Raw genomic sequence first — 12,910 nt, forward strand, 5'->3', positions numbered from 1 at the left:
AGTTTATTTTTATCCTGAAGGATCTCAGCAGTCTATATAAAATATACATATGGTGTGCCTACAAATACAAAAAATAGAACAACAGAAATCACTTTGACTAGCACTGCAAATCAGAGCATCTGTTTAACAGTGCACATCAATACTGTTCTTTAATTCAGGGAAGGATTTAAATTGGAATAGTGTATCTAGCTGGGCTTATTAGCCCATTTGCCCTTATTAATTCCTAACAGATTGTATGTAGAAGGAAAACAAAGGGCAAATGACTGAGTTCTGGATCACATCCACAACCAAAAGATTGTAAACTTGAGATAAGTTTGTATTCTATAAAACTTGGATCTGTAAAGAAATATTCAAAGTATTTAAATGCTGAAATTCAAATGCCAAAAACAGTATCAGCTACAACAAGCCCAATGAATAAATGTGCTGAAGGCTACTGATAAATCAACTAAAACTAATCCCAGGGAAAAGCCTTGACGTTTGGTTGAAATAAGGACAGTAAGTTGATTTGGTCAGGGATTACTTTTACTAAGTATTTTCTTCCTGATGAAAGAAAAATTTCTCAGGAAACAATCAGATTCAATAAATCTATATATCTACATATTTGGAGAGAAAAATATCCCTTAACATCTATTTTCAACATTTTCAAAGCAGAATTCTATTTTCCTGGTTAAAGAGAAAAGGCCAAAATTCATTGTTTTTCTAGCATTCTTCCAGGAGTTCGGCCCAAAAACAGAATGCCGAAACATTTAGTATCCTCATAATTTTCCTAGGATAGGAAGACTATTTTCTGCTTAAAATTATTATGAATCTAACCAGAGCATTTTGCATGAAGTAATATGAACTTATGCAAACCAAATGATTTATGATCATTTGGAAATGGTAACATTGTAGAAGGACAATGAACTCTTCCTTAAATCATGTTTTTTCAGGGACAGGCTCCACTACTGCTCACTTAAACAAAAAGAGACCAGAAATCAAAGAGGAATTAATGATATAAAGGAAGTAGCTCTTGCAAAACAACAGATGGAATGAGATCGGAAACATATGTAGTAAGCTGAACATTTTTAATAAGACCAAAATGACAGAATTGGAACAAAGGAACAAAATGGATAAACACACACAGAAATCAGCAGAACAGTTGCTAACTAGAAATGGGTCTGTAATGCAGAGTTCAAATTTGGACTTAGATCCCAAATTCTTTTCTAAATGTGGGGCTTTAGATCCACGATGTTGGTCTGGACTGTTGCAGTAAGAACAGCAAACCATAAAATCTCGCTTTTGACTGGAGGAAAACTTCCTCAAAATTTTCTAGGGTGAATTATTGTCCTTTATATGCTGATATTCTGAATCACACAAGAGATTAAAAGTCGGCTCACATTAAGGTCCTGATCTAACACTAACCTATGTAAAAAAGCATTAAAGTAGAAGCAACGTGTACCACATCTTTCCCAGATTCTGAAGAGGCAGAATACAGCCAGAGTCAGAGATTTTGAAAGGACGCCTCTTAGATTTCTCTCTTGGGCGTTGCTTCCCTAATTGCACATATCCATCCCAATGTGAGACCAATGTGTCCCATGAAGACAAAGTCAAGTCTGAAAACAGAAGAGACTGTTTAAATAAAGAATAAAACAAAAACAAAATTAAAAGGATTTGGACCTATCATTATGTGAATTAACCAGAGAAGCATTAAAACACTGCCTCCTGAATTAATTTGTTTAAACAAAAGTTATCCTCATGGTTCTCTTCAGTCTAGTTTGTTACTAAATGTCTCCAAGTCCTTTAGATGATAGTTGGTTTGTGATAATGTTTACCACTCTCTGATTCCACATTATGTGGAATTAGGAACCCTTAATACTCCAGATAGGAGGGGATATATGAGTTAATGCTCCTAAAGTCAGCACAGATTTGGAGCACAAATTTTTATTAATATAATATGATGGAAACAATCTCTTTTTTTTTGCATATTTGTCTCAAAAATAATAGTGATGACAAATTACTGTCAAAATGAAAAAGAAGTAAATAATTAATCTAATTCATGTAACAATTTTCCTACTCACAGGACTTTTAGACACAAAATCTTACATGCATTGTGCATTGGAAAGCTTTTTGTGACAACTTGTCAATTTTCCCTATTGTTTCAAATCACTTAATCACATTTCTTCACATTTTTTCTATTAAATTATCATATAGATGCAACTATTAAAAATAGTTACAAAGTATGGTTTCCATTTTCATAACTACAGAATACCAAGCTGCATCCAAAATTTGTATTTCCATTTTGATATTGCTTTATAGTTTTAAAGAATACTAGCAACTATGAAAGTTGCTTTCAAGAATAGTGGAATAACTAAAACTCAAATAAAAAAATACTGATGATAATTAATGAAAAAGAGGATTCATGTGTAATCAATTTATAAATCTGAGGATATCAGCCAACATCTTATTTTTGACTATGGATTTTGTAAGTTCTAAAATGCACACAACCAAGAGTGATATTGCAAAATTAGAGGTGTTAAAATGTAGATGTATTAAAAGGAAAATTATCTGCCAGTACAGAGGTAGTTTGGAAGCTAGCTAGCTCCTGGAAATGTCAACAGCAGGAAAATATAAAAAACATTTTTCTTAAAGCTGCAAGGTATTCAAAGCTGTGGGACTGCATAAACTATATCCTGACAGATCACCGTGACATTCTCCAGTTATCATTCAGGTTTGCCTGGCTGACCAGTCAAACTGCATTAATTTTAGCCTGACGTCTCCCTTTAACTCTCTCCCTTCTTCTCTGCAGTCACTCTCACCAGCTGCTGCACAAAAATAAATTTTTTTCAGCAATAAATGGTTATTCAGTTCTGAATTTTGTACATTTGCTTAAACCAAAATGTATGTCATTAGGACACAAAGCATAAATTATAGGTAGAAAAGCACTCTACTGATTTTAATATTAATATAATATTAATATAATATATACATGTAATATAAATATATGTGAGACAATGCTTTGTCTTACATATCATGATCTGGCATATATTTTATCATCCAGATGTAAGTCTGATGTACAGTAGATCCTCTAAGTTTCTTAATTAAAAAAAACAAACCTTCAATGTTTTGGCTGCATCTGTACTAGGAAGATCTTCCTTGCTACTGTTCTCTCCGCTCATACATAGACAGACACATAAACTCTTACCAAATTCTGCATAACTTACTCATATTTAGGATGACAGGTACAGAGATAAGGTACTTTACATAATCCACAGATGAATAAATTCATCATAAGGGTAACTGGCCAAAAAAAGAGTCTCTGTTATATACATATATACAAATCTAACACAAAATTTTGCAGTGCATCATCATAAACTATACCAGTGTATTTTTTATTTGAGAAGAAAGCATTATTTCAAAGAAGAATTGAGTTTCATTGGGTTAAAGTAATGACTTTAGCACTCTCTACTCAGGTAATTTATATGGATTTCTTAAACTAGTCATGTTTGATGCTACAGCAGTGAAGAGAATTGTTTTGAAATTTCCATTTAGCAAAAAAAAAAAAAAAAGTCTATTAAGCATGTCCCTTTTCTCCGCCATATATATGCATTCTTCTAGCATTGTTACTGTAGAATAATAGAATATTACTAAACACAAAAAATATTGCAAAATGTTGTCGCAGAAGAGCCAAACTATTTTCCAGGGTTTCAAAATAACCTTTGACAGGAATTTTCTTTTCTCCAATTTTTTATTAAAAGCATACACAAAATAAATATAACAACTAAGCTCTGATGCTGAGCCACAAATCCACTAGAAGTGAGCCTCTGGCATCTTCCCTACACTTCAGAACGCTAACTTTGATCACATAAGATTCTTCTAATTTGAAAAGGCCACGGGAGTTTCCACCAAACAAACACTTCATAGAAAAATGCAGGAAACTCAAAACTTCATAAAAAATAAGCAACAAATGGCCCTTTTGTAAATCCTTTCACCTAGCCATAAGAAAAAACCCCAACGTATATTAGCTGGAAGTAATTAAGAAATGACAGACTATCAGTACAGTGTTGGAAAAGACTGAGTGCACTGCAGTGCTCAGAGACAAGCAAGTAAGGAATTAAGTGAAAATGTATTACAAAACATACTAAATTCAAAGTCAATAATTAAAAACAATGTTTCATTTGAACCTTTATGAAATGATTAAGCTACTCTAGTTTTGAGAATTTTGAGCCATCACAAAATGAAGGAAAAGGGCACAATATACATAGGACGGAATGGTTATTGAGATCAGAGAATATTCCATTCTTGGTTTCACCATTAGCTTTCAAGATGTAAATATTTACAAGTACTGACAAATGCTAAACTCAGCAGAACTATCAAAATCCATGTAATATCTTTAAATACATCTGCACCAAGAGAACAAAGACAAGCTATTGCTTAGGTACTGCTCACTTCTGCAGAGTTAACACAATGGGAGAAAAAATTGCTTAGCAGCTTTTTTACTTGATTCAGGCCCCTCGTTTCACCCTGAACTGTAATCTGCTTTCTCCCACACACCTATTGTTCTTTTACTCTTTCTTCTTTTTTAATTTCATTGTTCGTTGACTCAGATTTCACATTAAAAAAGGCTCCTAATTTTTGTGGTTTTTTTTAATGTTGATAAAGCTTCACAAACATCCTCTTGCATTCTTGAATGCTATCCATTTCTAGATCTCAGATATGATCTCTTTTAACAGTATGACACATAAAAATGTAAAATCTAGAATAAAAATGGATGGATTGGATGACAATCTCAAGGGCAGCAAAGACATGAGAAGAAAAATACTGATGGTGCATTTATACTGAAGGACATACAACACCTAGTTTAGTATAAAGAGGAAGACATGAAGAAATAATTCATCCAGGGAGTTTAAGAATTCTTACAGCACAGTCTGCCAAAATGATGCCACTAAAGTACAATCACAAGGACTACAAGAGAAATAGAATAGCAATAAAAATTTTTGTTCTTTTACGTTTGGTCTTGTATCTCTTTTGCTTGTACTTTAATTTCTGTCTTGCTATGTAAATTTTGTTGTAATTGCAAAGTCTCAGCGTACTTGAAGGGTTACAAAGGACCCAGCTGAAACTACTAGGTGTACTGTCTCTATTGAGTAATCAAATTATTCCTGATTAAGAATTTCCTGAGCAAACTCCGAGCACTGATGAGCACCTCCTGCACCCAGTCAGCAACTGATGTGGATGCAGCCTGCACTGCTGTTCTCTTGTTTGGAGCAATGACCACAGAGGGTCTCCCGCAAAAAGCAAGCTACAGAAAAGTATCTCAAAGCCTAAGGTAAACCTCAGAAGAACCTAAAATACATCTGTAGCAATATGCTGACTAACAAACCGGACTCAGTGATGACTCAAGTCTTCAGTGACAGCTTCAAACATATTCCAGTCAACACAACTGTTCTCTTCATTTGTAGAGGTTTGATTCAACTTCCAGTGAAGCTGTTTTACTTAGATGAGTGAAAACTACACAGAGGTACCTATATAGTAAGTATAGGTATTGCATGAAGTATGCATGGAGTGACATTTTTTCTCCTCTTTGTTGTATACTTCTGCAGTCTAGTTTGCCTTTCATATATAGTAACACTCACTTAAGAATCAGTATGCAAACTGAAAAAGGAAAAGGAAAAATATATTTAAAAAACTAGGAACACAACTATTATTCTTCCCTCTCAAAAATTACATTGAAAAAAAATGTATAACCAAATTTTCCAGGTCACTTCATCATTTATACTCACATAAATGAGTAGTCAGAAAAGAAAATAATGGCAAAAGGTAAAAGCATGAAGTTACTTAGCTTACAGAGCAAACATGAAACACCCCATTTCAACATTTTTATCATTTGTGTCAGGTCTCAGAGATCTCTGACAATTACTTTGGAGGCAATGTGTTATTTCCCACTTATATAAAAAGAAATTACTGCAGATAATATATATCGGAAGCAAATTTAATTGTAGCCATCTTCATACAGGAGGATTTCATTACAACCTCAAAATACATGTCATAAAATATATTTATCACCTTTAGGTGACCTCTAACCAGAAATGTGTTATGCTATTCAAATTCCAACTGTCAAATGCTGTAGATATAGGTAAGTAAATACAAATGCCATTAAAGACAGAAGTTATCTTGGAGAAGTTCTAGCTTTTTATTTTCTGACAGCTCCTAAACTGGATATCTTCCAGTGTCAACAAAACCTGTCCGAGCAGAATCTTACCTTGTTTTCACTACATCAAGGGGATGCATCAGGCAAATTTCTACAAGACCTATAAAATAATAATAAAAAAGGCCTAATAAGCATTTGTACAAACCAATTTCATTTTCATTAACTTAGGTAGTTCTTGAACTTTGAAAAGTGAAAACCTAAAGGTATCCTTAATGTTACAGTACTTAAATACCTCATATATTCAACATACTCTTCTTTGAGGATTTTAGACACTAAACTAAGTGATAGTTGTTTGCTGCAGAGAGGAAAAACTAGCACATATTAGCTATGGGATCACTTTATTCATCATTTCTGCTCAGTTCTCTGCCTTAAGATCACCAGAAATATTTGGCTGCCATCATAAACAAATACATTAATTCTCGCAGAAAGTAGTGAAAGAAGGAGTTCAGGTTAGCACAAGCTTCTTTGTCATATGTGACTAATCCTTAGAGGTACTGCCATTAAGAAAGACAGTGTTGGCGGCTCTGATGAACCTGGTATTAAAATGACCAGCCATTCTTGAGATGGTATTTGAGCTGAGGCCTTATTGGCTCTTCATCATGTCCTGTTCCTCAGCTAATGCTGAATGCTGTCCATGTGTTCCCCCTTCCTGTTCCACCAGCCATCAAAAACACTTAAATTCACATGCTGGGGACTTTCCGTGTCCAAGAGTGGAGGGTGTGGATGGCACAGGGAAAATTCTGGCAAAAGAAGAGATCTGGAAAATCCCTAATGCACTTGAAACCACTGGCTTCAAAGCTGGTTCCATTACTGTTTTCCACTCAGCTGCCACCTCATGAAAAGCCCAGACCTTTACCACCCACTTATTGCCCCTGATCCATGGCATATGTTGCCTTTTATTATTTCAGAGAGCTCCAGATTTTCTATAGATTTTCTCATGTTTTCTACACCGGTGTATTTCTCTGATCATTTTATATACCACTCCCGTGTCAAACAGCAAGCATATAAGAACATGTATTTTTCTGTATAACAGTAAAAGTACATTTTTGAGATCTCAATACTCAGAAATGACAAAAAACAACTATATAAATGTTTAAGGATTTATAATTACTGAGCAAATTTACATCTGTGCATCAAGGATACTACATTCCAGAATCAAAGAATCAGAATGCCTGAGGTTGGAAGGGACCTTAAAGATCATCTAGTTCCATCTCCCTTGCTGTGGGCAGGGCTGCCTGCCACCAGCTCAGGCTGCCCAGAGCCCCATTCAGCCTGGCCTTGAATGCCACTGGGGATGGGGCATCCACAGCTTATCTGGGCAGCTCCTGCCAGTGCCTCACCATCCTCTGAGTAAAGAATTTCTTTCTAACATCTAATCTAAATGTGTCCTCTTTTAGCTTTAACCCACTAATCTTTGTCTAAGCTTTACACACCTTGATAAATAATCTTTCTTGTGGACTCTCTTTAAAGATGAGAAGGCCACTATAAGATTTCTCTAGAGCCTTCTCTTCTCTAGGCTGAACAATCCCAATCCTCTCAGCCTTTTTTTTTTTTTTTAAGTTTATGAAAAAAGTTAGCCCATCACTGAAACAAAGCATTGGTGGAGTGAAAATTCTCATTATAATCAAAGGAAAGTTAGCCAATAAAGGCAAGAGCTTTTAGCTCAACTTATAATAAATATCTATATTTAAAAATCAGTTTTCTGCTTAGCATACCATACATACTGAATACATTATTCATAATAATTATATATTTATCTTAAGAAAGAATACTCTAAGCATCAAAAAACTGCAAAGATTTTTGCACATGACTACACAATTAGTTTTTCAAGTTAGTAACAGGAGGGTACATGCTGTAATACTAAAATCTTAACCAGATGCATTTGAACAGGAGTTTACATGAAAGTTTGCAAAGATCTTAAAATATCTAAATTGAATTACTTGCACAAAATATCTACTGGAAGTTACAATTTTTCCCACTTTTCTACAATTACACTGTAATGTACAATGCTTGCAAAACATAAAACTGGCCAGATAACCCCTTACACCCAGCCTCTTCTTGCTGTGTTTGAATGAAACTATCAAAGTAATATTTGACTATTATTTTACCATATTTTCTTTTCACCCTACTCAACATTTAATTTTTGCAAAAAAGGAAGATAACATACATGGCATCAGCCATCAAACTAATATAAATATTAATATTAATGAAATTCATTCAAAATTATGTGATTTAATATTTTTAATATTTTTTTTTCTAGAAAGTTAGAGGTGTAGATTTTATTTCTGAACAGATATATTTATTGCCATAATTATTGCCCAGGAATGAGTTATATTTTATTAAAACAAGAACAAATCACATGTCACGTAAGTGAACACGGTCTGTAAGTTTTCTGTCCTCATTCTGTCCCCAAACCTATAAACTACTCCACAGCTGCCAACAGGTGCTTTACAAATAGAGCTACAGACAAGTGTTTCAGTGCTGGCACTGCCTATGAGCTTTTTCTTTTCTAACGACCCTCCTTTTCTAACTTCTCACACCTCTCAAATGTTAGATCTTCTCTTCTGTCTTGTTTTGGCAGACACAAACAACAGTAGGAGGGCAAGCATGGGGCCAGGGGCTGTTCACCCTATTCTGTTTTTGTAGCATTAATGTCCATTTTGGGAGAAAAGTGTATAGTGCCAGAATTTGGCTCTGTTTTCTTGGTCCTCATAGAATAATTTTTAATTCAGGCATTCTTCCAGCAACTGAATCAGATGAATTCCAAGGTTTTTGGCAAGAGATCTGTTTTGATAACTTCAGGATTCTATTGGTTATCTGTTTTTCTCAGTCCTTCTTTTGTATCATCATTTATTACATACTAGGTTTTAAACAATGTATAATTACTTGAGATTATTACAAGATTCTCTGAAGAGCACAAAAGGAGTGCACACTGTGCAAGATGTTAATGGAACAGCTACAAACACAAGCTACATTTTTCCATCTACTATAGTAGTCATGCAGATCATTACAACATCCTACTTGATAGCCTGCCCAGAAAGTGTGGTGGCCTTACTAAATTACAAGCACTCTGAGATGTGCCTAATAAAATAAAATATATTGCTCTTTCTTCAGCTAATGTTCATCAGGTTTGTGGCAAATTCTATTAGCACTATGAAAATCTAATTAGTTAAATAGGTATGGTGCAATATATTTTAATTTGTCATACTGAAAAGACTACTGTTTACCAACTTTATTTTCGTGATAAAGTAGTCAACATAGCTACACAGATAGATTGTCCAAAAACATGTTCTAATAGTCCCATTGGGTCTCCTTGGTGATGTCACAAGTGAACTAATTCAGAGTGATTTATAATGGTCTAATTATGTTTAAAGCAACTCAGATCCAACAAACTGAACAAGAGCCCAAAGGAAACATAGGAAAGAACAATAACTGGAGCAATTCAACCTTTGTTGTCTTCTGGGTGGGAAAACGTTCTTTGTGAAAACTGGATACTAACAATAAAAAAAGACAATAAAAATCTGTGTGTAGAAGAAATAACCAGCTGTCATCATTGACAACATTTTGAATGTACTCAAGTGGAAAATCAACAACCAGGAGGGAAGTCCACAGTTCTATTATGTAAACCATGATGCTGATTAGCTAAGGCTGCAGAGAGAGAAAATGTCAGAGAATATTGACACCGAAGCAACTCTCCTAGGTAGAACATTTTCCAGCTAATACTGCCTGTTTTTAAACTGTTTTCCATAATGGATTACGTTACATTTCCCTCGACAAGAGTCACACTTAAAATATCAAATTGGCAGTCTTCTCTTCAAAGTAAACATTTCAGTGAGTGGTAGGTATTTTAAGTTCCTTTGCTCTTCGTTCCACTGTTCCATCATACACACAAATCTTGTACCAATGAACATATAATATTTCCAGAAAATGCTATGACTCCTCAAAACAAGAATGATTCCATGTCTTGCACGTTCACTGAATAGGAAAAAAAGAATGAGATGTAGCTAACAATACTTGCTTAATAGCACAGATAAGAATAGAATCATTATGGTTTTGGTCAAAGTGGACAAATCCTTGCTTTCAGCTCTCCTTAGAACCTATGAACTGACTTGTCCTGTGTCTGTGATACACACACTTCCCTGTCTTCCATAGAAATCTGAGTAGCTGACCTTCTATACGTTTTCTGCAAAATGCACCCTGAAAGGGTGTTCCAGTACAGACTGAGGAGATGCAGAGCATGATCCATGTGTGTTAGTTCAGACAACCCCCTACTGCTCAGAAGTCATTATGCACCCTCCTACCCTTGTGTTACTCATTTCCCTGGAATAACACAGTCACTGGAGAACCACAACAGAAAGGAGACTGGTCATAGAAAATGTGGCAATAAACACTTTAGGCGCTGTGCATTGTATAGTTGGAACAGTCTGTATTTATTTTGGCTTTTACATAGACATAGTTACAAGGTAAGAAACGATGATAAATATTTTATGTATACTATGCATTTCCTTCTGAGAATATATGTCTGACAGACAAAATCTTATGTTGCTCTTTGTATCCTAATAAAAACAATGACATATTCTTACGTTTGTCTGTTAGCTAAAACGGTTTGACAATATGAAGTGGAAGCACTTCCTGATTACGATGGTATTGTTAGAAGAATAACCAGTAACTGTAAAAAAAAAAAAAAAACCTGCATCCCTGCAGTCAATTCCATTCAATCTAATTTTTGTTAGCCTGCTGTTCTGCTGTATTTTCATAGACACATAATGCTTTTACCTGATCTGTAAGCGTAAATCTGAGTCATAAGAAAACCCAACAAAACTCTAGATTCACCATAATACATATATCACTCTACTCCTTTCCCAGGGAGATGGTCACATATTGTGCCCTTCCCATTTAAAGTAAGAGTTAAGTAGTTCAACAAGAAAATCTTTTCAGCAGTCAGTATGCGATATGCTGAAAAAGATCTACACATTAGTTGTTACTAAAGAAAGTGATGCATGTTTTAACTTTTGCCCAGGATTCTATTTAGCAGTTTGGTATAAGATTAACTAACAATACCCTGGAGCTTCTCAAAAATCATTAATTAATGACTAAGTAATGAGCCAAATCAATGCTCACATTAGAAAATAGGGAGAAATGGATCCTTAACTCAAAAAAACTCCATAATGGCAACGCAGCATTCATGAGTCATTCTTCCCTAGAGATCTTGTCTACACTGAGAAAATATGCTAGAAATATAGAAACATGTTAATTAAACAAGATGTTGAATATGATTTTTCTCTTGGCAGAGACAATGATGCCTATGTTTAAATATGTGTTAGCCGCTGATGATACTCTCAACAGGAGCTCCTGGTTTGCCATCATTACCTAGCTCTTCTTAAAAGGTGGCTTTTGCATGCCTACATGATGAGCTGGGTCCTGCTCAACATCTTGTTCCTTAACAGAGGCAGCCTGCCAGTGCAGCACTGCTATCTGAAACCTGGGGAGCAGTAGAGTGTTCAGCTTTCAGAAAAGCAGAGGACTTCAGCCGCAGACAGAAGCTTTTGATATTTGGTCCACAGCACCTCTGCTGAAAACGGTGAGAGTCTGTTTATAGGGAGTTCTCAGAGCGCTCTTCACAAAAGCAATTCAGCCTCTGTTGAATTAGCAAGGGCTCTTTGGTTGTGCAGTAAACTAGCATTTTAATCTTCAGAGTTTCAAGGAAAAGTTACTTAATGGAGAATTGCATCTTAGATGTGAGGAAGCTAAGCGGGAAGTTTGGTTTTTTTTGGTCCTCTGGACTGGCTGCTGCTCAGCTGTGGATTTACAGCTGTCTCCAATTCTGAAATCCTAATCCAGAGCTGTGGTCATATTGGTACTCACAACAGACAGTTTAAACTGCTCAACACTGACAGGCACTGACAATACTCAGGTAGAATCAGCATGATTTTCACTGGTCCGTGCCCAGGTAAAGAAAGCATAAAATTCATTACTATTACCAGATATTGAACTGCTTGTTCAGTTTTGTTGCAAATAAAAGAGAATAGTAATTATATTCTATTATTTTTGCTGAGCTTGAAAAACTGCGTTACAGCATTTATGTGAATAATGACAGAAAACAGCATGGATCTTCTGAAATGGCAATAGCACAAATTAATATACTCAGAACTAAGCTTTCACTATACCTGGGCACAAATTCATAAACATTTATCTGCACTTACAGCCTCTGAAATGGCAAATTTCACCTTGTGATGTCTCATGCATATATAAGTAGCAAGAGGTTGTTCTAGTAATTAGTCAGTGTGTATATGAATATGAAATGTATAGTGAAGATCTTAATCTTTTTCTTCACATTACTGACAATTTGTGGGGAAAAAAGAAAAAATAAGTGTTGCCTTAAAAAAACAAACAAAAAAACCCAACCATCCCTGAGATTATTTATTTCATCTCATTTCAATTTGACTTATCTTTATAGTATCTCTAAATTGAAGATAAATGGTCCTATCAAGCTATTGTATTTCTCTTTCACAGCCATTCTAACACAGAACATGCTTTTCATCTTTTTCAATCTAACACACAGCTAAGCTGATAAATGTAAATCAACTGTAAATAAAATAGGTGTAATTTAACCAGATCCCCAGTCTGCATCTGTCTTACATTGATCAGAATTCTGCAATAATTACCAATATATTTCTTCGCTCTGGTGGAAAAAGAAATCTAGCTATAATGTTGAAAGTATGC

General features: G+C 34.9%; 1 protein-coding gene across 7 annotated transcripts in view; it reads right to left on the reverse strand.

The window, feature by feature from the left end:
• The window catches only part of SLC25A21 (solute carrier family 25 member 21), a 231,343-nt gene that overhangs the window by 93,362 nt on the left and 125,071 nt on the right, over nucleotides 1-12,910 (reverse strand). For 2 of the 7 annotated variants that reach the window (XM_031593833.2, XM_090141346.1), the window contains one exon: nucleotides 6,239-6,287. The exons of the other annotated variants lie outside the window; for them this stretch is intronic. In XM_031593833.2, coding sequence (XP_031449693.1) covers nucleotides 6,239-6,287 — 49 coding nt within the window. The remainder of the gene's footprint in view (nucleotides 1-6,238; nucleotides 6,288-12,910) is intronic. 7 annotated transcript variants of the gene reach the window in all.

Source organism: Phasianus colchicus, chromosome 5 (assembly GCF_987193195.1).
Source record: "Phasianus colchicus chromosome 5, bPhaCol1.hap1.1, whole genome shotgun sequence".
NCBI lineage: Eukaryota > Metazoa > Chordata > Aves > Galliformes > Phasianidae > Phasianus > Phasianus colchicus.